Source organism: Oncorhynchus nerka, linkage group LG25, assembly GCF_034236695.1.
Source record: "Oncorhynchus nerka isolate Pitt River linkage group LG25, Oner_Uvic_2.0, whole genome shotgun sequence".
NCBI lineage: Eukaryota > Metazoa > Chordata > Actinopteri > Salmoniformes > Salmonidae > Oncorhynchus > Oncorhynchus nerka.
This window is the reverse complement of record NC_088420.1, coordinates 53,913,620-53,938,072: the sequence shown is the minus strand read 5'-3', so window position 1 is coordinate 53,938,072 and position 24,453 is coordinate 53,913,620. Positions and strand designations below refer to the sequence as shown.

The 24,453-nt window shown below is 44.3% G+C and overlaps 1 protein-coding gene across 1 annotated transcript in view; it reads left to right on the top strand.

Annotated features, from left to right (window-relative positions):
* LOC115109678 (cytoskeleton-associated protein 5-A-like) overlaps window positions 1-24,453 on the top strand; it is a 42,072-nt gene that overhangs the window by 8,118 nt on the left and 9,501 nt on the right. Inside the window, 30 exon segments of the mRNA XM_029634891.2 lie at window positions 672-785; window positions 906-1,010; window positions 1,204-1,293; window positions 1,492-1,656; window positions 1,913-2,041; window positions 2,343-2,498; window positions 2,699-2,797; window positions 2,939-3,049; window positions 3,232-3,324; window positions 3,564-3,749; window positions 3,889-3,983; window positions 4,190-4,373; window positions 4,641-4,783; window positions 5,034-5,208; window positions 5,460-5,573; window positions 5,809-5,937; window positions 6,379-6,573; window positions 6,820-6,952; window positions 8,373-8,491; window positions 11,218-11,346; window positions 12,001-12,153; window positions 12,529-12,732; window positions 15,017-15,152; window positions 21,001-21,194; window positions 21,495-21,691; window positions 22,625-22,798; window positions 23,128-23,248; window positions 23,519-23,698; window positions 23,882-24,069; window positions 24,312-24,387. Of these exon segments, the coding sequence (XP_029490751.2) occupies window positions 672-785; window positions 906-1,010; window positions 1,204-1,293; window positions 1,492-1,656; window positions 1,913-2,041; window positions 2,343-2,498; window positions 2,699-2,797; window positions 2,939-3,049; window positions 3,232-3,324; window positions 3,564-3,749; window positions 3,889-3,983; window positions 4,190-4,373; window positions 4,641-4,783; window positions 5,034-5,208; window positions 5,460-5,573; window positions 5,809-5,937; window positions 6,379-6,573; window positions 6,820-6,952; window positions 8,373-8,491; window positions 11,218-11,346; window positions 12,001-12,153; window positions 12,529-12,732; window positions 15,017-15,152; window positions 21,001-21,194; window positions 21,495-21,691; window positions 22,625-22,798; window positions 23,128-23,248; window positions 23,519-23,698; window positions 23,882-24,069; window positions 24,312-24,387 (4,287 nt within the window).

Genomic DNA, 24,453 nt, shown 5'->3' with positions numbered 1-24,453 from the left:
CTACTTTAGGTATTAGTAAACGTTAATAAGCGATAAAAATCATCCGTAGGCGATGTAAATATCATTAGCTGTCGTCTTGGAAAAAATTTCAGGAGAGAGCTCTTCCGGAATGATCTGGGCGGAGACCGGAGGTAAGCGGTGCCCCTCTTTCGGTTCAACCAAGAATCAAAGATGATTAAATTCACAAGACTCTCGACAACACGGGGATGCTGTGGGAGTTGAATGCTCGGTCTTATCTAATTCGGCTCACTGTTAACAATTGCTGGAAGTGGCGCAAGGATATTTATTTCCATTTTCTGTGATCAGGTTTTCCTGCGCTTTCCGATGTAACGCACGTTATGTAATAGCCACAGTCGTGATTTAACCAGTTTTAAAAACGTCCGAGGGTTTCCTATCCACACATTCTAACCATATGAACGTACTATATTCCTGGCATGAGTAGCAGGGCGCTGAAATGTTGCGCGATTTTTAACAAAATGTTCAAAAAAGTAGAGGGTCGACTGAAGAGGTTAAGGGACATAGGCCTTAAGTAATATCTATTGAATTAATATATTTCTAAACATGTGTAGTAATATTTTTTGAAAGCAAAAGTTAAGCTATTATGTGTTTCTTGTATTGTGTGGAATCCATGTCATATGAGACAAACCATCTATCATCATATCTGTCCTTAGGAGGCCAAAAAATGGCAGGAGAGGAAAGAGGCCCTGGAAGCAGTGGAGACCTTGGCTAAAAACCCTAAATTGGAGAATGGGGACTTTGGTGACTTAGTCAGAGCACTAAGAAAGGTACTGTAACATTTATGCTTCACGGGAACACCACTAATGGGGATACCGGGTAGTGGAATGTGTCTCCAGGAAGTAGGACAATGTTAAACGTCCTGAAAAGAATGATTTCTTGTTTCCCAGGTTATTGGTAAAGATGCAAATGTTATGTTGGTGACCCTAGCTGCCAAATGTGTGGCTGGACTAGCAGCTGGGCTTCGGAAGAAGTTTGGAACGTACGCAGGACATGTAAGTTACCTTCAAGGCAGTGGTATAGAATTGTGTTCACAACAGTTATGCTAAGCCAAGAGCAGTGAATGTGGGAGCTGATGCATGAACAAGCTGAGTGGGTTAACAGTAGGGAGCAGTGGCAACATGTCCTTGTACATCCTGATTTACTGTGCCAGAAACACTGTGCTTATATTATGCTCTGTGTTTCAAGGTGGTGCCAACAATTTTAGAAAAGTTTAAAGAGAAGAAACCCCAAGTGGTCCAGGCCTTGCAAGAGGCTATTGATGCAATCTTCCTTACTGTGAGTGAACTGTACTATGTGGATTCACTGGTAATAGTTTGGGCTTTGTTGCTATGTGATTCATATCAAGCTGATTTTGTGAGATCTGGAATGTCGGTACTGTTTTGAGATATTCTTTGCCGTTTGACTTGGTCAAGGGACTGCCTATGTTTTCTGGGCCTAACATAATATTTTCCATGTCTTCTTATTGTTTTGCAGACAACTCTCCAGAATATCAGTGAGGATGTGTTGGGTGTGATGGACAACAAGAACCCTTCCATCAAACAGCAGGCCTCTCTGTTCCTGGCCAGAAGCTTCCGCCACTGCACCCAAGCCACATTGCCAAAGAGCATGCTCAAAGCTTTCTGTCCTGCATTTCTCAAGGTTCCCGAAAACATTTCCTATTCATAAATGGGCAACAGGCTGGTTTCCCAGACACAGATTAAGCCTAGTTATGGACTAAAAAGCATGCTTAGTTGAGAATCTGGATTGAAAGTACTTTTTAGTCCAGGACTAGGCTTAATCTGTGCCTGGGGAAAACGTCCCTCTGTGTTCACAAGTGATAATGTTTTGTCCGCCATTTTGTGAATGCGTGTGGAATTATACTTCTACTTCCCCATCTCTTGATTAACCCTCTCAGCAAGTGAATGATTCGGCCCCAGAGGTGAGAGACGCTGCGTATGAAGCTTTGGGGACAGCCATGAAGGTGGTTGGGGAGAAGGCTGTCAACCCATTCCTGGCTGATCTGGACAAACTCAAGCTTGACAAGGTGAGGATTGCTATCAGTATATCTTATCATTAATATCAGTGTGTTAGTCTATCGTCAATATACAGCATGACCTTATCGTTGGTATCAGTCGATCTTGTGTGCCGTGTTATATTGTGTATCCTGTGTAAAACTAGTTTACCCCTTGAAACTAAAGGTGAACTAATGCCAATGTAGATGAGTTCTTTATCGGATACAGGGTTGTATTATTATGAGTAAATGAGATTGTATCCTTTAAAGTTGACCCATTTGGAAGAGTAGACAACAAATTAAATGACCTGACCATCCATCTCTAAATGAACAGATTAAAGAAAGTGCCGATAAAGTGGAGCTGCCTGGAAAGAAAGGTGGTGGTGGTGGTGTTGGGGCGGAGAAGAAGGCACCTGCTGCAAAGGCAGCACCGCCTGCTGTGGCTCCAGCTAGATCCTCTGGACCGCCCAAGAAGGCCCCAGCAGCTAAGGTTTGATTGATTTAATTGATTTGGCATTTAAAATGCATATTAAAGCCACTTCCGCCTGAGACGAGGTGAAGCCCAGGCTGTCAGTCTTATTCACCAGGCTCGCTGCACTGTCCCCGATGACAAACTGTAACCATTGTAGGCGTATGTAAAAACTACTGTAGAAACTACTAAAATTAGTATTTGTGTTTGTTATTTTGCAGTTGGGTGGACCTCCTAAGAAAGGGAAACCTGCCTCCGCTCCGAGTGCGAAAGGAAAGAAATGTCCTGAAACAAAGGAATTTGTAGAGACCGAGCTATCAGTGAGTCGACTGTTTAAGAGGACTGCTATGTGCAGCGTTTTAACCGTAGGAATACTCATGCTTTATGGGTCTGATTTGAATGAGCGAAACAGTTTTCCGTGCAGTGAACTCTTTCATCTCCCTTCTGTTTGTGTCCACTAGATTGAGGTGTGTGAGGAGAGGTCCGCCACGGTGCTCCCTGCCTCCTGCATGCAGCTGCTGGACTCCGCTAACTGGAAGGAGAGACTGGCCAGCATGGAGGAGTTTCAGAAGGTGACTAGTTTTGACTGTATAATCTGACTTCTTTAGTATTGTCTTACTCAAATCTCATTAAATGGAACCCGTTTGTGTTCTATTTAATTTTGTGATCTTGCTCGTATCGCGAACCTGTAAATAGATTAATTAGTGGAGTTAGGTACTTTTATGTTAAATTCTTGTCATGTGATTGTCATCAGGCTGTGGAGCAGATGGACAAGAGTGAGATGCCTTGCCAGGCTCTGGTTAGGATGCTTGCCAAGAAACCAGGCTGGAAAGAGACCAACTTCCAGGTACATCATACCAACGTTTTAAAACACTTACCGCAACAACAAGCGCTAAAATGGATGCATAGATACAAATGTTGATTAATCACCTGAGTTTTTTTTTTTTACGGCTTGGACCTTGTATTTGTCCAGCGCCTGTCATTATTGTGGATTGTGTCAAATAAAAAAACTCTTTTCACTAGATGGATCCACCTTGCTCTGTCGTCACAACTGACTTTTGGTTCTTGGGTTGGGTCATGGTTCAGGTGATGCAGATGAAGCTTCACATTGTGGGTCTGATAGCCCAGAAGGGATCATTCTCCAAGACGTCAGCCTTCGTGGTGTTGGACGGCCTGGTGGATAAAATAGGAGATGTGAAGTGTGGCGGCAAAGCCAAGGAGGGCCTGACTGCTACTGCTGAAGCCTGCTCCCTACCCTGGACTGCTGAACAGGTCTGTTGTCTTTCTGACTACATTTCTAATTGACACTGTGGTTCTGCTATTCCATTTTTTTCCTCCCGTGTCTTTGAATTTTAAAAAAAGAACACAGGTAAGAAATGTCAGTTGTTCACGAGCGTTCTTCATCCCTCAGGTGGTTTCCATGGTTTTTGCACAGAAGAATCCTAAAAATCAAGCTGAAACCCTCAACTGGTTGGCTAATGCCATGAAGGAATTTGGATTTGCTGGGTAAGTGTCTTACTTCCCATTATTGTCGGTGTATTCATTCACCAATGACAATATCAAAGCATTCTGTGTCCTATGATAAGATGTTCTAATTCACGCAACCATGGTGGTAACACTGGTAACACATGGTGGTAACACAAGTCTGCCAGTATAATGCTTTATAGCTTGTTCTAAATATGTATGATAATGTGCATGTTTATCGCCTGCAGCATCAATGTGAAGGGTTTCATTAACAACGTCAAGACGGCGTTGGGAGCGACCAACCCTGCGGTGCGGACCGCAGCCATCACCCTCCTAGGAGTCATGTACCTGTACATGGGAGCTCCTCTGCGCATGTTCTTCGAGGATGAGAAACCTGCCCTGCTGAAACAGATAGACGATGAGTTTGAAAAGGTAAGAAAAACATGGGTGAGGAATAGGTTGATTTGAAGAACCCGGCAATATGGCCGTATCTAATATGTGTAGTATGTATACAATTGTGTATTTTGTATTTTCTAATGAATGGCCTCTCTGGCTCTCTTTTGAAATCGCTAGCTACAGGTTGATTTCATCTGCTATCTGTTCGCTCTACATAAGATTGTCAAGAAGGCATATAAGACATGTATATATTGTATGTACATGTATACATTTTCAATGGGGCTGATGAGATTGCTGCTTCAGATGCAAGGCCAGTCTCCTCCAACTGCGTTCAGAGGAGCCAGGAAAGGAGGAGCGGAGGAGGATGGAGAGGAGGCAGACGAGCAGGAGGAGGATGGGGGAGGAGCACCTGACGTCATGGATCTGCTACCTAGAACCGACATCAGGTTGTACTTTACGCTCATACCCTTTTTCACACTACCTTGTCGGTGCTGTTCTGTATTTTCAGCAACTATGATGGATGCGTAATCAGGCCAGCTCATTAGTGCTTAGATCGGTTTGGCTCTGTTCAGCTCAGTAGTGTGAAGAACCCTGTACTACTTTGACTATTTAGATGATGTTTTTTCCACTCTATGTTTTTAATGGTTTAGCCATTCCACCTCATTAATCCACTCCATTCTTCCGTCTCCTGTGCAGTGATAAGATCACGCAAGACATGGTGGATAAGGTAGGTGACAAGAATTGGAAGATTCGTAAGGAGGGTCTGGACGAGGTGGCAGCGGTCATCTCTGAGGCCAAGTTTATCCAGCCCAGCATCGGAGAGCTACCCATGGCACTGAAGGGACGCCTCAACGACTCCAACAAGATCCTGGTAAGAAGTGTGCTGGGCTCTGACTGAAGAGCTAACGGTCTGTTTTTTTTTTTTCCAGTTTCAAATTCAATATAAAGCATGATGAAGACGTGGATTGTTTTAAAGGCAGTTATTTTACGACAAAGTCTTCAAACATTTTGCCAGGCACTCTTGTATGTTAAGTCTAAAGTATATTTTCTTCTGTCTGATAGTAGAATGTTATATGATTATTGTAGCTTTTTCTGACCCCAAAGTATCTCTTCTCTCCCCAGGTCCAGCAAACCCTGACCATTCTTCAGCAGATCGCCGTAGCGATGGGCCCAGCTCTGAAGCAACATGTCAAGAACCTGGGCATGCCCATCATCACTGTACTGGGAGACGGCAAGGTAAAGACTATCATACTCTGACATGCATGCACAAAGGCATAGGTAGTTATTATGATTAGTGTGATAGAGAATATTATACTGTACGCATAGTACACACATATGATGAGCATAACAATCTCGTATAAGTGATAGACTGAGTGACTGTTTGTTGTTCTCAGTATCAGTTGTCACTCAGTATTGTATTGAGTGAATAATTGGTGTTGACTGACTCTTGTGTATCCCCTCTCCCCTGTAGACCAACGTGCGTGCTGCTGCCATGACAACCCTGCAGGCCTGGGTAGAACAGACCGGCATGAAGGACTGGCTGGAGGGAGAGGACCTGTCTGAAGAGCTCAAGAGAGAGAACCCCTTCCTTAGGCAGGAGGTACAAACACAGCCCTTCAGGTCATCACTTTAAACCTCTCTTAAAGCCTGCCTCTTGTAGCTGCCAGTAATATGTAATAAGGATGTGGTTAGGTGCTGGTATTGTGTGGAATCTGAGCACAAGGTTGAAACATTGGGGGCATCTGGAATGGGAAGCGTAATACCTCCCAACCATGTTTGATGGCCATGTGCGTTTAGAATCTCCCCCCGGCACAGCCAGAAGAGGACTGGCCACCCCTTAGAGCCTGGTTCCTCTAGGTTTCTTCCTAGGTTCCTGCCTTTCTAGGGAGTTTTTCCCCTAGCCACTGTGCCTCTGCATTGCTTGCTTTTTGGGGTTTTAGGCTGTGTCTCTGTATAAGCACTTGTGACATCTGCTGACGTAAAACGGGCTTTATAAATGCATTTGATTGAGAAAGACTCCTATAACATGCCCCCCCCCCAGGTGCTGGGCTGGCTGGCAGAGAAGCTCCCCGCCATGCGTACGGTGCCCTCTGACCTGATGCTGTGTGTGCCCTACCTGTACTCCTGTCTGGAGGACCGCAACGGAGATGTGAGGAAGAAGGCCCAGGACGCCCTGCCCATCTTTATGATGCACCTGGGCTACGAGAAGATGTTGAAGGCCACTGGCAAACTCAAGGTACGCCCTGCCACGGAGGAGATGACTTGGACAGGCTAAATTTAAAGATATAAAAGATGACTGAATGACTAATTGATAGTGGAGTGAAAGAAAGTTAAATGGAGCTGGATTCCCAGGCTAGAGAACATTGTCTTACGTCCGGTTCGTGGCTACGCTGTCGTGTTAGAATGACGCAATTTTTCTGAAGCCAATGGGCTTGTATTGTTGTTCTGTCGTGACTCTCTGTGTGTCCCACTCTCCCTGCAGCCCGCCTCCAAGGAGCCTGTGTCTGCCCTGCTGGAGAAGGCCCGGGCAGTGATGCCAGCCAAGCTCGCTCCACCTCCTGGCAAAGCTGGCGCAGCCAAGTCTGTCAGCGGCGGTGCCCCTGCTGCAAAGTCAGGTTGGCTTGCTTCTCAGTTACTGTCTGAATGATGGGTGATCAAATTGTACTTGTCACATGCGCCGAATACACAAATGGTCGCTCCCATTTGATCAATTGTTCAGCAGTCTTCTAAGCCGTAAGACTGCTGAACAATTAGTCAAATGGTCACCCGGACTATTTACATTGAACCCCCCCCCCCTCGACTAACCTGTACCCCCGCACTTTGACTTGGTACCAGTACACTCTGTAATAAGCCTCGTTATTGTTATTTTGTGTTACTTTTTATTACATTTGTTACTTTAGTATTTTCTTAACTCTGCATTGTTTAAGGGCTTGTAAGTAAGCATTTCACGGTAAGGTCTACACCTGTATTCGATGCATGTGACATACGATTTGATCATACAGCACTGTAGAAGCTCATAATTAGCCTTTTGAACGTAGACTTGGCACTCCGGTACTGCTTGCCATGCGGTAGCAGAGATAAGTCTATGACTTGGGTTACTGGAGTCTTTAACAATTTTTTGGGGGCCTGATATCGCCTATTATATAGGTCCTGGATGGCTTGGTCCCAGTGATGTACTGGACCGTGCGCACTACACTCTGTAGCGCCTTACTGTCCGATGCCGAGCAGTTGCCGTCACAGGCGGTGATGCAACCGTTCAGGATGCTCTCGATGGTGCAGCTGTATAACTATGAGTGTGCAGAACAGTGTGCATCCCAAATGGCACCCTATTACCTAATTAAATACGCATTACTTTTGACCAGGTTCAATAGGGGAGTATGCGCCTTTTCATGTGGTGTTTTCCAATTGTCTTATCTTAGGTTCTAATTCTCAGAGTAAAAAACTCTACGGACACTATGAAACCAAGTTTATTCTGTCCAGAGGATCAATACAGCTGCATTAGACAAACATTTTCACACAAGCACAGATATTTAACGTATCCTCGTAGGCTGAGTCTCCTCCTACCTATCTGTACAAACATCGTTCTTTACTGCTAGGCAGGACACTAGTGATATGGGCCATAGACTTTTATTTCTCCCTTAAGGTTACCTGACCTCAACCCACCCCTCCATCACTAATCCATGACTCTCTCCCCTTATCAATGTCTGCCACCTGTAATCGCTTCCCTGCACTCAACACATCCCAAGCTTAATTGCACACACTATATACCTTCCTCCTATAACCATTCACTTCTGGTGTAGACCCTCTAAACCTCAGCACTCCCTCAGTGACATGAATAAGTATATTTCAGATTCTCAACCCATCATCTTGAGCAAGCAAACATTTCTCTACCTCCCTTGGACAGGTAGCCTGTTTTGTAAAATGTCGACTTTGTCTGTAAATCTATATAAAAATGTCTTCTATAATAGAGTATTGTTTATATAAGCCGTGTTCATCCCAGAACTTCCTAACCACTCTGTTTTTGGTGTTGTGCAGCTTCGTCTAAAGCTAAACCTAAACCTGTTATTGATGACTATGATGATGATGATGATGACGACGAGCCAGAGCCCGAAACTAAGACTAAGAAAGTGGTTAAGCCTGGAGCTGCTAAAAAGGTATGCATTTATTCATCTTAATAAGTGTTTATTTGTCTGGCACCGTGTACAATTAAAACATACATTTGATGCATTGTTCCAGATATACAGGGCCTTCAGAAAGTATTCATACCCCTTGACTTATTCCACATTTTGTTGTTACAGCCTGAATTCAAAATATACTCGTTTTTTTTTTCTCACTCATCTACATGCAATGTCCCATAATGACAAAGTGAAAACATGTTTTTAGAAATGTTAGCAAATGTATTGAAAGTGAAATAAAGATATCTAATTTACTTAAGTATTCACATGCCTGAGTCAATACTTTGTAGAAGCACCTTTGGCAGCAATGACAGCTGAGAGTCTTTCTGGTTAAGTTTAAGAACTTTCCACGCTTGGATTGTACAACATTTGCCCATTTAAAAAAATATATATTTTTAAATTCTTCAAGCTCTGTCAAATTGGTTTTTGATCATTGCTAGACAACCATTTTCAGGTCTTGCTGTAGATTTAAGTCCAACAGTAACTCAGCCACTCGGGAACATTCACTGGCATCTTGGTAAGCAACTCCAGTGTAGATTTGTGTTTTAGGTTATTGTCCTGATGAATGGTGAGTTCATCTCCCAGTGTCTAGTGGAAAGCAGAATGAAACAAGTTTTCCTCTAGGATTCTTCCTGTGCTTAGCTCCATTCAGTTTTTATTTTTGATCCTGAAAATCTCCCCAGTCCTTAAGGATTACAAGCATATCCATAACATGATGCAACCACCACTCTTCTTGAAAATATGGAGAGTATTGGTATCACAGCCATTACAAATATCTGTAACAGTTTCAATGTCACCATTGGCCTCATGGTGAAATCCCTGAGCAGTTTCCTTCCTCTCCGGCAACTGAGTTAGGAAGGACGCCTGTATCTTTGTAGTGACTGGGCATATTGATACACCATCCAAAGTGTAATTAACAACTTCACCATGCTTCACCATGCTTTTATTTTTACCCATCTAACAATGCCATTATTTGCTAGGCATTGGAGGACCTCTCAGGTCTTTCTGGTTGAATCGGTGTTTGAAATTCACTGCGACTGAGGGACCTTGCATATAATTGTGAGTGGAGTACAGAGTTGAGGCAGTCATTCAAAAACACTATTATTGCACACAGTGAGTCCATGCAACTTATGTGACTTGTTAAGCACATGTTTACTCCTGAACTTAATTAGGTTTGCCATAACAAAGGGGTTGAATACTTATTGACTCAAGACATTTCAGCTTTTTTTTAAATTCATTTGTAAAAAAAATTCTAAAAACATAATTCCCCTTTGACATTATGGGGTATTGTTTGTCACTGGCCTACACACAATCTAAATTTTTAAATTCAAGCTGTAACACAACAAAATGTGGAAAAAGTAAAGGGGTGTAAATGCTTTTTGAAGGCTCTGTGGCTAGACCAATAATCCTCAGCTCCAGTCCCTGGGAATCTTACCTGCCACTGTACAATCATGACAATCTCATTTGGCACTTGGCACACCAAGCTACTACTATGTGCCAGCTTTTCTCTCTGTGAACTGGATATTTAATTCTGCATTTAATAGAACACCCCCCAGGAATCTGTTGCGAGCTCGGATAAAGATAGTGTCAGTAGTCCTAAAAGACTTACAAAGGGGAAGCCTAGCAGCCAGCAGGTACATGGTTGGAGTCGACCACCACTGTGTTGCTAATATGTGACATGGGAATTACTAACTGGGTGGACTGAGCCTTGCACCGGCTGTTGTTGAGACACTGCACGTGTGTCTGTCTCTAAAACAATGTTTTTTAAATTATATTTTTGAAGCATGTTTTGTGGGTATTAACGCACACCCCCACACACACTGTGTGAGGCTGAACACAATATCGAACTGATGTATGTTTTTGCTTTTCTATTTCGTATTGTCTTGCAGTAATATTTTGTCTAGCTTCTCATACCCCTTGACTTATTCTCATTTACAGGCTGAAATCCGAGTTCTTTTACATTATAAACACAGGTTTATAATGTAGTCTTTTAAACCTTTCTCTTTGTCTGACCATGCTATAAATGAGTTTTATGTCTTATGTTTCCGAACTGTCTTTTTAAACCTCCCCGTTTCTCTACCACATATTCTGAGCACAATATAGATCTCTAGCGTTTTATATACAGAAAATTGCCAAAATGATGGAAACACTTGAGTAAATGAAAGCAAGTGCTTCCACACAGGTGTGGTTCCTTAGATAATTAAGCCATTAACATCCCATTATGCTTAAGGTCATGTACAAAAATGCTGGGCAGGCCATTATTTTGGTTACCGTGGCTATGCCCCCATAGGATGACAATGCCGCCATCCACAGGGCACAAGTTGTCACTGAATCATTTGGTGAGCATGAAAACGATGTAAACCATATGCCATGGCCGTCTCAGTCACCAGATATCAACCCAAATGAACACTTATGGGAGATTCTGGAGCGGCGCCTGAAACCACCATCAACAAAACACCGAATGATGGAATTGATTGTGGAAAAATTTGGTTGCATCCCTCCAATAGAGTTCCAGACACTTGTAGAGTCTCTGCCAATGTGCATTGAAGCTGTTCTGGCTCGTTGTGGCCCAACGCCCTATTAAGACACTTTATGTTGGTGTTTCCTTTATTTTGGCAGTTACCTGTAGCTTTGTATCTTGTTCTGATAATGTCTCTGTGCTGTCTTGTAAACCTCCCCATTTCTCTCCTCTGTCCCATCATCAGGGTGTGCTTGGGAAGAAGGCCCCGGTCACTAAGGCCACTGCCAAGGATGAGGAGGACAGGTCTGGTGTTATCTTTATTCTGGTACCCAACGGCAAGGAACAGAGGATAAAGGAGGAAAAAGGGCTGAAGGCAAGTAATATATAATATAATAATATAAGCGACTTAATCATGCATGCATTTCATTTATGGGTGGTCCCGGCAATCAAACCTATATCTTGGCGTGGCAAGCTCCATGCTCTACCAACTGAGCTACAGAGAAGTCACTTCACCTTTTTAGCTATTCAGTTTGTCACCTTGCAGCTTTTCACTTTGATAAAAGGAGTGGCTGAGGTGTCTCTTTGTTGTCAGGGGAGGTTGTGCAGTGTTGAAGGAAACTCTAGGTTGATCAAAAGGACAGTATCAAAATGAGTCATGTCATGTGTTTCATCTGCTCCCTGACAGTTTTTTCTTTTTTGTGTGTGTCATTTTGGATGTCCAAGATGAGACTGTTTGCTGAGGAAGAAATATTGTTTTATTTTATCCTTTGTTCAACCTGGCGAGTCAGTTAAACCGAGTAAATTTGCGGAAACTCGAATTGGCATAATACATTTTTTTTTAAACTCCTTTGTTTCAGCAACAATTATTATTTTTGGGATACCTAAAGTGGTTCTAAATGTAAAAAATGTCATATCTAAATGATTCTTGGTATGACCATCTTAAAACATGTCCCGCCCCCTCCCCCCCGGTAATGTGAGCAAATAACGCTGATATAGTGCTTGAATAATCATCTCACTTGTGATGCAGGTGTTGAAATGGAATTTCAACACTCCGCGAGACGAGTATGTGGACCAGTTGAAGACTCAGATGTCCACCTGCTTCGCCAGATGGCTCCAGGACGAACTCTTCCACGCTTCTGACTTCCAACGCCAGGTCAAGGCTATTGGGGTCATGGGAGAGGTAAGAACCCCGCAGGAGACAGCAAAACACATTTATGATAGACTCACCAAGGGCTCTTTCTTATTCATACAGGCTTGTGTTATTGAGATTATATATATTTTTTGCAATAGAGAACTATACTCTGAAGAGTGAAAAGGATTCAAATATATAATCGTAATTTTAGTTTATTTTAGACGGGAGTAACAGGAAAAAGTCTCCTGTTTCTCCAGTATTGCCTTTTTGCCTCCAGCACCTTCACAAATCAGCCAAGGCCGTGTGGTAGATTCCGCCTATTATATACATGTTTATTTTAGACTAAAACCATTTTGTGTTTCTTTGAAACGTAAGGGCGTTTGTTTACTTGACTGACTACGATGTTATGTTTCCACTCATTAGCGAATGGAGGATGAGCTTGAGGGCACAGTCAGCTGCTTGGACCTGATCCTGAAGTGGTTCACACTGCGTTTCTTTGAGACCAACAGCACTGTGTTGATGAAGGTTCTGGAGTACCTCAAGCTGCTCTTCCCCACGCTGAGCAGAGAGAACTATCACCTCAACGAATACGAGGCTTCCTCCTTCATCCCCTACCTCATCCTCAAAGTAAGTCACTTCCGTCCCCTACCTCGTCCTTAAAGTACACTACATCACCAAAAGTATGTGGACACCTGCTCATCGAACATGCCATTCCAAAATAATGGCCTAGACTGCTTCGCGGTTGAGCTGTTGTTGCTCCTAGACATTAACACTTCACAATAAGAGCACTTAGAGTTGACCAAGGCAGAAATATGATGAACTAACTTGTTGGAAAGGTGGCATCCTATGACAGAGCCACGTTGAAAGTCACTGAACTCTTCAGTAAGGACATTCTACTGCCAAAGTGTGTCTATGGAGACTGCATGGATGTGTGCTCGATTTTATATGCATGTCAGCAACAGGTGTGCCTGAAATAGCCGAAACCACAAATTTGAAGTGATGTCCACATACACTATATATACACAGTGGGGCAAAAAAGTATTTAGTCAGCCACCAATTGTGCAAGTTCTCCCAGAAAAAACGATGAGGGGCCTGTAATTTCATCATAGGTACACTTCAACTATGACAGACAAAATGAGGAAAATAAGTATTTGGTCACCTACAAACAAGCAAGATTTCTGGCTCTCACAGACCTGTAACTTATTCTTTAAGAGGCTCCTCTGTCCTCCACTCGTTACCTGTATTAATGGCACCTGTTTGAACTTGTTATCAGTATAAAAGACACCTGTCCACAACCTCACAGTCACACTCCAAACTCCACTATGGCCAAGACCAAAGAGCTGTCAAAGGACACCAGAAACAAAATTGTAGACCTGCACCAGGCTGGGAAGACTGAATCTGCAATAGGTAAGCAGCTTGGTTTGAAGAAATCAACTGTGGGAGCAATTATTAGGAAATGGAAGACAATACAAGACCACTGGTAATCTCCCTCTATCTGGGGCTCCACGCAAGATCTCACCCCGTGGGGTCATAAAATCCCAGAACCACACTGGGGGGGACCTAGTGAATGGCCTGCAGAGAGCTGGGACCAAAGTAACAAAGCATACCATCAGTAACACACTACGCCGCCAGGGACTCAAATCCTGCAGTGCCAGACGTGTCCCCCTGCTTAAGCCAGTACATGTCCAGGCCCGTCTGAAGTTTGCTAGAGAGCATTTGGATGATCCTGAAGAAGATTGGGAGAATGTCAGATGAAACCAAAATATAACTTTTTGGTAAACTCAACTCGTTGTGTTAGGAGGACAAAGAATGCTGAGTTGCATCCAAAGAACACCATACCTACTGTGAAGCATGGGGGTGGAAACATCATGCTTTGGGTCTGTTTTTCTGCAAAGGGACCAGGACGACTGATCCGTGTAAAGGAAAGAATGAATGGGGCCATGTATCGTGAGATTTTGAGTGAAAACCTCCTTCCATCAGCAAGGGCATTGAAGATGAAACGTGGCTGGGTCTTTCAGCATGACAATGATCCCAAACACACCGCCCGGGCAACGAAGGGGTGGCTTCGTGAGAAGCATTTCAAGGTCCTGGAGTGGCCTAGCCAGTCTCCAGATCTCAAACCCATAGAAATTCTTTAGAGGGAGTTGAAAGTCCGTGTTGCCCAGCAACAGCCCCAAAACATCACTGCTCTAGAGGAGATCTGCATGGAGGAATGGGCCAAAATACCAGCAACATGGGTGAGAACCTTGTGAAGACTTAAAGAAAACGTTTGACCTCTGTCATTGCCAACAAAGGGTATATGACAAAGTATTGAGATACATTTTTGTTATTGACCAAATACTTATTTTCCACCATAATTTGTAGGATTTTTAATGAATTTATTTGCAATGTGATTTTCAGGAATATTTTTTTCCTCATTTTGTCTGTCATAGTTGAAGTGTACCTATGATAAATTACAGGCCTCATATTTTTAAGTGGGAGAACTTGCACAATTGGTGGCTGACTAAATACTAATACTAAGTCACCTCCATCTCCTACCTCATCCTCAAACTAAGTCACTTTATCCTTCATCCCCTACCTCCTTCTCAAATTCACCTCCTCCTTCATCCCCTACCTCAACAAAAGTCACCTCTTCCACCACCCCTAGCAGTGTTAAAATGATGTCTGAAGTCTTTCAAATACTTAAACTCTGCTTGATTGAGCTCCCTTGGCGAAGTAGGAAAGTCCCACATTTTGAGTACCACCTATCTGGCACTCAGGGTAGACTTAAGTATTACAAATATTTCAAATACTATTTGAACCTAGGTCTGGGACCACCACACACTTTCTCCATGTGGTGTGGTCTTTGTTTTATAGAAGCTATTGTTTGTGTGACTAACCATTGTTTTAACATCCTCTTTTCACCTGACAGGTTGGGGAGTCCAAGGATGTGGTGCGTAAAGACGTGCGTGCCATCCTCACCATGCTGTGTAAGGTCTACCCTGCAAGCAAAGTCTTCCCGTTCCTCATGGACGGGACCAAGTCCAAGAACTCCAAACAAAGAGCTGGTAAGACCAAGTGGACCAAGGCTAGAATAAAGAACGAGACAATATCATTTATTGCATTGTCAAATCTTATGTTCATTGTAATAATACTAATACATGGGACTTGTATAGTCATTTTTCAACGACCCAAAGTTTCTTTAAAAGAGAAATTTACCCAAAATCCAGAAACTCACAAGTGATTCCATACATTGAAACTAGTTCTGTTGAGTTTGCCCTCTCTTTCTCTGGAGTGCAGAATGCTGCAAAAACGGGTCATGTCACTTGTGACGTTGCTAAATGCAGGCTTCACTCCGCTCCGTTGTCAGTGAATGCATGATTCACAAATGTGCTAACTGACAAATTCATTGTTTTATTGAAAGCGTAAGGCTGAATTTTGACTCAGGAAATGTACACTACCGTTCAAAAGTTTGGGGTCACTTAGAAATGTCCTTGTTTTCCATGAAATGTGTTGCAAAATGAAAAGGAATATAGTCAAGATATTGACAAGTTTATAAATAATGATTTTTAATTGAGATAATAATTGTGTCTTTCAAACTTTGCTTTCGTCAAAGAATCCTCCATTTGCAGCAATTACAACCTTGCAGACCTTTGGCATTCTAGTTATCAATCTGAAGAGATTTCACCCCATGCTTCCTGAAGCACCTCTCACAAGTTGGATTGGCTTGATGGGCACTTCTTACGGTCAAGCTGCTCCCAGATCAGCTCAATAGGGTTGAGATCCGGTGACTGCTGGCCACTTTATTATAGACAGAATACCAGCTGACTGCGTTTTCCTTAAATAGTTCTTGCATAGTTTGGAGCTGTGCTTTGGGTCAGTGTGCTGTTGTAGGAGGAAATTGGCTCCGATTTAAGCGTCGTCCACAGGGCATGGCATTGCAATTTGGAGTGAGAGCCTTCCTTCTTCAAGATCCCTTTTTACCTTGTACAAATCTCCCACTTTGCCACCACCAAAGCACCCCCAGACCATCACATTACCTCCGCCATGCTTGACAGATGGTGTCAAGCACTCTAGCATCTTCATTTTTTCTGCGTCTCACGAATGTTGTTCTTTGTGATCCAAACACCTCAAACTTGGACAGATGTATCTTTAACACTTTTCTTCCAATCTTCCTCTGTCCAGTGTCTGTGTTCCTTTGCCCATCTTAATCTTTTCTTTTTATTGGCCAGTCTGAGATATGGCTTTTTCTTTGTAACTCTGCCTAGAAGGCCAGCATTCCGGAGTCACCTCTTCACTGTTGACGTTGAGACGGGTGTTTTGCGGGTACTATTTAATGAAGCTGCCAGTTGAGGACTTGTGATGCATCTGTTTCTCAAACTAGACACTGAAATGTACTTGTCCTCTTCTTCAGTTGAGCACCGGGGCCTCCCACTCCTCTTTTTATTTTGGTTAGCGCCAGTTTGCGCTGATCTGAGTAGTACAGTGTTGTAGGAGATCTTCAGTTTCTTGGCAATTTATTGCATGGAATAGCCTTCATTTCTCAGAACACGAATAGACTGATGAGTTTCAGAAGGAAGTCCTTTGTTTTTGGACATTTTGAGCCTGTAATCGAACCCACAAATGCTGATGCTCCAGATACTCAATTAGTCTAAAGAAGGCCAGTTTTATTGCTTCTTTAATCAGAACAACACTTTTCAGCTGTGCTAACATAATTGCAAAAGGGTTTTCTAATGATAAATTAGCCTTTTAAAAATGATACACTTGGATTAGCTAACACAATGTGCCATTGGAACACAGGAGTGGTGGTTGCTGATAATGGGCCTTTGTACGCCGATGTAGAGAATCCTTTAAAAATCAGCCGTTTCCAGCTACAGTAGTCATTTACAACATTAACAATATCTACACTGTATTTCTGATCAATTTGGTCCAATTTTAATGGACCAAAAATGTGCTTTTCTTTTAAAAAATTGACCCCTAAACAACTTTTGAACGGTAGTGCATATAGGAATATTTATTCTGCAGTGTAAGCTGGCACAATGTCTTGTCCTCTCAACCCCCCCTTGTCATAAATACATAAGGCACATACAGTGCATTCGGAAAGTAGTCAGACTCCTTGAGTTTTTCCACATTTTGTTACGCAAATGTATTAAATAATTAAACTGAAATGTACATTTACGTAAGTATTCAGACCCTTTACTTAGTACTTTGTTGAAGCACCTTTGGCAGAGATTACAGCCTCAAGTCTTGAGTATGACTTCAAGCTTTGCACACCTGTATTTGGGGAGTTTCTCCCATTCTTCTCTGCAGATCCTCTCAAGCTCTGTCTGGTTGGATGGGGAGCGTCGCTACACAACTATTTTAAGGTCTCTCCAGAGATTTTTGATCGGGTTCAAGTCTGGACTCTGGCTGGGCCATTCAAGGACATTCAGAGACTCGTCCCGAAGCCACTCCTGCGTTGTCTTGGCTGTGTGCTTCGGGTCGCTGTCCTGTTGGAAGGTGAACCTTCACCCCAGTCTGAGATCCTGAGCACTCTGGAGCAGGTTTTCATCAAGGACATTTCAGTACTTTGCTTCATTCATATTTCCCTCAATCCTGACTAGTCTCCCAGTCCCTGCCACTGAAAAACATCCCCACAGCATGATGCTTCAGGTTTCCTCCAGATGTGACGCTTGGCATTCAGACCAAAGAGTTCAATTTTGTTTCATCAGACCAGAGTATCTTGTTTCTCATGATCTGAGAGTCCTTTTAGATCTGAGAGTCCTCCAAGCAGGCTGTTATGTGCTTTTTACTGAGGAGTGGCTTCCGTCTGGCCACTCTACCATAAAGGCCTGATTGGTGGAGCGCTGCAGAGATGGTTGTCCTTCTGGCAGGTTCTCTTATCTCCACAGAGGAACTCAGGAGCTCTGTCAGTGTGACCATTGGGTTCTTGTTCACCTCCCTGACCAAGGCCCTTCTCCCCCGATTGCTTGGCCAGGCGGCCAGCGCTAGGAAGAGTCTTGGTGGTTCCAAACTTCTTCCATTTAAGAATGATGGAGGCCACTGTGTTCTTGGGGACCTTAAATGCTGCAGACATTTTTTGGTACCCTTCCCCAAATCTGTGTCCAGACACAATCTTGTCTTGGAGCTCCACGGACAATTCCTTCAACCTCCTGGCTTGGTTTTTGCTCTGACATACACTGTCAATTGTGGGACCTTAAATAGACAGGTGTGTGTGCCTCACCAAGTTATGTCTAATCAATTGAATTTATCACAGGTGGAAAATCTGTTTCCGCTTTGTCATTATACGGTATTGTGTGTAGATTGATAAGGAAATGTTCTTTTTAATCAATTTCAGAATAAGCCTGTAACGTAACAAAACGTGGAAGAATTCAAGGGGTCTGAATACTTTCCCCGAGTATACTGTATGCTAACCTGTCGAGCACCTAGGCCTATGTCTGCATGATATGGTAATCAGAACACACTGCACTTCAAGGATCAGCTTAGGCCACATACGATACCGCCGCATTGCTTTCTTTGTCGCTTTCTCTTTTCAACCGCACTGCGCCAGATCCAGTCCATGGAATTACAGTAGCAACAGTTGTATCTTTTATTATCCCTTCGTTTTCTGCCCCCGTAATTTCAGATTGCATATCTCGCTCGTATGCGTTGACATCAACCTCCATATAAGGGCATATCATGAGCAGGGTTTCCCCCACGAGGGCGCACATGCTCAGTTGTTACCCGTCTCTGCTGCTGTGGCACATTTCCTGACTCAAAGTTAGCTAATTCGTCCCTACTCTTTTTAGTAACACACTATTTGTGAATCATGCAGAGTGAGGCCTGCATCCAGCAACGTCACCTGACCCATTTTTGCAGCTATCTCAGTTCTGCAATCCAAGGAGGGGGAGAGGGCCAACTCCACTGAACTAGTTTCAGTGTATGGAATCACTTGGGAGTTTCTGGATTTGGGGTAAAATTCTCCTTTAAGGGTAGGCCTTGTCAAAGAGGTGGGGCTTTAGGAGGGACTGAAAGAGGGTGAAGGACTCGGATAGCTGGAGGGAGGGTGTTCCAGGGCCTAGGAGCAACCCTTGAAGGCCCTGTCACCGAAGCTCTGGCGCTTCAACCTGGGGATGACAAGGTGGCCTGCTGTGGTAGAATGGAGTGAGCGTGTGGGTTGGTAGGGGAGAAGGTCTGAGAGGTAAGGGGGGGTCCAGGTGGTGAAGGGCTTTGTAGGTCAGAAGCAGGATCTTGTAGTCAATGCGCTGGGAGACAGGAAACCAGTGGAGTTCACGGAGGACACGAGGGGTGTGCTGCCAGGACTTAGTGCGGGTGAGGAGTCGGGCTGCAGAGGTTTGAACCATTTGGAGCTTATGGAGGGAGCTTGAGTAGTGAGTTGCAGTCGTTAAGACTGGAGGAGATGAATGCATGTATGAGGGTTTCAGTGGCAGGGCGCGAGGACCTGATGTTGCGAGGTGGGAAGAGGATTTGACCGTCTTGTCTCTAGTGGTGGTAAAAGGAGAGAGTGGAATCCAGGATGATGCCAAGGAAGAGACAGTTGTGTCGTCAATGTTGAACGGTAAAGTTGCGAGCTTTGGTAGGGTGGATTTGGTACCTAATGAGGAGTAGCGTTTTAGCACTGCGGTAGATCTGGGTGTCATCGGCATAGCAGTGTGAGTCTCAGTTGAAGTGACCTGAGGATCTGACCCAAAGGGGGAGGATGTAGATTATGAGTAAGGGACCCAGTACAGAGCATTGGGGGACAGCTTGTGTAACTGCAGCTTAGTCTGAGGTGTGGCCATTGAGGCAGATGTAGGGGGTCCGATTTGTGGGGTATGAGTGTAGCCAGGAGAGTGCAGAGTCCTCAACACCCAGACCCTCATGCCTGGTGAGGAGGATCTGATGGTTCGCTGTGTCAAAAGTGGCCCTCCGGTCAAGGAGAATAAGGATGTAGAGGGAATCAGCATAGGTGAGGAGGTCATTAACAACTTTGAGCGCAGTTTCATTACTGTGGAGGGGAGGAAACCAGACTGGAGGGGCTCGAATATGTTGTTGTTATAGCAGGTGGGTTTGTAATTGGGAGGCAACAGTCCATTCCTTGGCAAGGAAGGAGAGGTTGGAAATGGGGTGGAAGTTATGGGGGGTGACTGCAGCTGTTTTGTAGCTGGAGGGGACAGTTCCTGTTGACGTCGTGTGTGATATATGGACAGAGAGCATGCAGGCAGGCTTTGATGAGAACAATGGGGAGAGGATCCAGTGTGCAAATTGTAGTCTTGGATGACAGATAAAGGGATGGTCAATGGGGGGCCGAATTCATAGAGCCGGGTTTCAGGGGTGGTGGTTGACTGGGAGGGGCAGCTGAGGGAGATTATTTTATTTTGGTGAACTTGTCCTTGAGAAACTGAAGGAATTAATTGCAGAGTTTAGTTTGGAGACAGGCCAGAGAGTTGAGGGAAACCGAACAGTGTTGAATTGGGCAGCTAGTTCATCAGGTGAATTGGTGGGCATGGTCAAGGGGCAGAGCAAATGGCATCAGAGCGTTGGAGGGGATTGACAGCTTTGACGTTGCGGAAGTTGATGAGGCGCTTGTCAGTGTTGTGGGGTGAGTATGTGGGAAGAGAGAAATTAAGGATCTTGTTGTCAGAGTGAGAACAGGGAGGGGGAAATATGAGTTGGGTTGAGGCCAAAAGAGCAGACGAGGTGTCCTTTGATGAGAGTGGAAAAATGTACATGTTGGGTAATATTGAAATAGAACACAAATGAAATCTGAGACAAGTTTTTAGTGTGAGTCCACGTGAATATTAATATCGCCAAGCAACAGTAAGCAGGGGAGAGTAAGAACCTTCTCTTGAGTGTAAACTTCCTGTGCTTCAATATCCTTATTTGTATCTCCTCGTTGTGGCACGAACTAACCATTCTCTCCCTGTATTCCCCTAGAATGTCTTGAGGAGCTGGGCTGTCTGATAGAGAACTATGGAATGAACGTCTGTCAGCCAACACCGGCCAAATCCATGAAAGAGATCGCTGTTCACATCGGAGACAGGGACAATTCAGTACGCAACGCTGCCCTCAACACAGTGTTGGCTGTGTACAATGTCTGTGGGGACCAAGTCTACAAACTCATTGGCAATGTAAGATACTACTACAATATACGGCAATAGAGGTTATGTCACAAAGCAGGATCAATGAGTTAGCCAGCAAACTTGCTTAAATGTTCAGAAATTAATATATATATTTTTTTAAATATGCTTGAAATGGCCATGGACTGTTTCAACCAACAACCCGTAGTCAACATTCACTTTATTAACGAACCAGAAAATGTGAATGTTTCTTAAAGTTGGCTAACTTAGTATCCTGCTTTGGAGTATACACCTCTGGAGATGTCATCTCCGGTGTTTATCTCAAACACCCTGTCGGTCTTTCTTCTGCAGCTGTCCGAGAAGGAGATGAGTATGTTAGAGGAGAGGGTCAAGCGCTCTGCTAAGAAGACCCCTGCAGCAGCCCCACCATCCGCCAGACAGGCTGCAGAGAGGGAGAGGCCCCAGAGAGAGCACCCCTCCAACCCCAATGCTACCTTCATGAGGAAGCCTGCTCAGCAACCTCAGGAGGATGTGCCCAACAAGCTCAAGTATGGGATGGGTCAAAATCCCTGACCTAGTGCCTCCTCAACTAACTACCTACCTACCAAAGCATGGCTCTCTATTCTAACGGATCTATGGGGTTTTTAACTTTAGTCTGGTGATCGAGCAGTTACAAGTGCCGCTGTACTTTACTCACATTCGTGGCAAAAACATTCTGTCCATGTCTTAAGACCTTACCTACAAAACCCTCGTAAGGATAAGGCCTCTTTTATGCTCCTCCTCAATGTCCGTCTTTTACTCTTTTCACACTGACGAGATGAGCCGAGCCGTGCCGAGCTCTACTGCGCTGGCCAGGTTTCGCATCCATTATACGCGCTTGAACAACAATTTGAAAGAAAAAATATCTGAGCCGGCACAGTGAGATGATAATTTTTAAAAATCGTCAAATTGGTTTGCGTGGTTTGGGTTGGCACGAGGGTGTGAAGAGTATTTGCATGTTCTTTCCTTCTCCTATTCTGTTTGGTTTCATTGCATGGTGTGTGTGTGGTCTCTTAATCCTGAGCCTGTCTTCTCCTTTATAATTGCTCTTCTCTTATCGCTGCTCTGCTCTCCATGGACAGAATAATGTATCGCACTTATAGGATGTGAGTACCGCCGTGCCTCTCCCAGACACAGTGTGCACTCTGCTCTCCTCCAGAAGCACTCAGAATGGGGATGTAATGTAGATGAATCTAAACATAACACTCACCAGTCTAAACTAAATAGTTCAGTTGGTGTGTGTGTCCCTTCCTTGTCGTCCTGTGTTAATGGCAACCTTCCATACTAGCAAACCACTTAGGGTGAAGCAATGTATTCCACAGCCATTCCAAATAGTATGCCGGTGCGGGTATATTGGAACGGAGATGTGTGACCCCGACCTGTCTGTCTGTGTTGGTTTCGATGACATTTGTTCTGAGTGATCCTCTTCTGTTCTCCCCCAGCCAAGCGCGGGCTCAGAACGCTGTACGGGAACACTCACACCCGTCCATCCCCAAGGAGTTTCAGCTGGACCTGGACATGATTGAGAACGACCACACACGGGTCAGTGAGCTGCCCGACCTGGTCCAACACAAACTGGACGAACTGCTGGAGCCCATCATGATGCCAGAGCCCAAGTGAGTGTCTGTTTGAACGGAGCCAAACTTCATACCGACCTGTCCCAAGTCTTAGACCAACGCTGGCCTGGCTGGTCTGAACTTCCATTTCAGCCTTTTTCACAGTAGTTCTGAAATAGCGTTGGGATGAACAGTAGAGGGATGATCTTTAAAGTATGGATACATGGTTAAACTGTCCGAGCATTATACCAACTGGCTGGGAGGGATGTGCATTGATCTACTGTAGAAGTTATTTTTATAATTTCTAAGATCCAAGAGACTTGTGGCATCCCAAGACTAATGACAGTGAGTGGTTATGTAATTAGTTGTGTGTGTGTGTGTTTCCCCAGGATCCGTTCTGTCTCGCCCCACTTTGATGATCTTCACAACAGCACCGCTTCCACCATCAACTTTGTCATCTCCCAGGTGGCCAGTGGAGACATCAACACCAGCATCCAGGCGCTGGCACAGGTTGGTACATCACTGTAGTATAGGCTCAGGTACACCATGGTGCAATAGCAGGCTCTCCTGTACGTAGTATTTTATTGAAAAAGAGGTTAGGGAACATCAAACCTTGATTGTCGTCTTCCAATAGTTGAGTGAAGGGTACTTGGGAGTCTGGAAATGGGAGACTAGGGAACATCGAACTTCGACCGATCTACCTGCAGTACTCTGCTCTAGTTAGAAACGAGAAGAGCGCAAGCAGTGGGTATTAACCTCTGTCTCTCCCCTTCCCCCAAGATTGATGAGGTGTTGAGGCAGGAGGACAAGGCGGAGGCCATGTCAGGTCATATCGACCAGTTCCTCATCGCCACCTTCATGCAGCTGCGCCTCATCTACAACACACACATGGCTGACGACCGCCTCGAAAAGAAGGACATCTTCAAGCTCTACAGCTGTATCATCGGCAACATGCTCTCGGTGAGTAGCGACTACACATTCACACCACTAAGGGGTGATACTGGTCTGTTGTTTCAGAGTCGGCTCAGTCTCTCTATTAAGAGGTTTTGTTTTAACATATAAAACCTCACCCGAGTAGGCATAGTGGACTGGTGTGGACATCCTGTGCCACAGCTGTGTTTGTGTGTCACCTGTGTACTGCAGTTGTTCTCTATGGAGAGCCTGGCGCGAGAGGCATCTATGGGGGTTCTAAAGGACCTGATGCACGGTCTGATCACCCTGATGCTGGATGCCCGGGTGGAGGACATCGAGGACGGACAGCAGCTCATTCGCTCCGTCAACCTGCTGGTGGTCAGAGTACTGGAGAAGTCTGACCAGACCAACATCCTCAGGTCAGAACTCAGAACATTGACTTTTAAATGTTTTTTTATTACATTTAGTTTTACTGGGACAGTGCACATTAAACTAACATTACTCGAAATGCCTTGTCCTGAGAAATGTTAGCGATGATGGCTCGTGTACTTTAGAGAACCTCTGAGCAGTAGAATGCACCCTGGTTAAGGGTGATACAGCTAAAGGCATTTCCAGAATAGTGTATCTAGTATTTTCTGTCTGTCTTTTTCTCTTCCCCCAGTGCTCTTCTAGTACTGCTACAGGACAGCCTTACCACCTCATCAGGGTCTCCTATGTTCTCTGAACTGGTCATGAAGGTATTGCTATTTCATTTGTTATGGGAGTGTTTACTTTTGTCTGTGCATGATATGTATGGTGTTTGC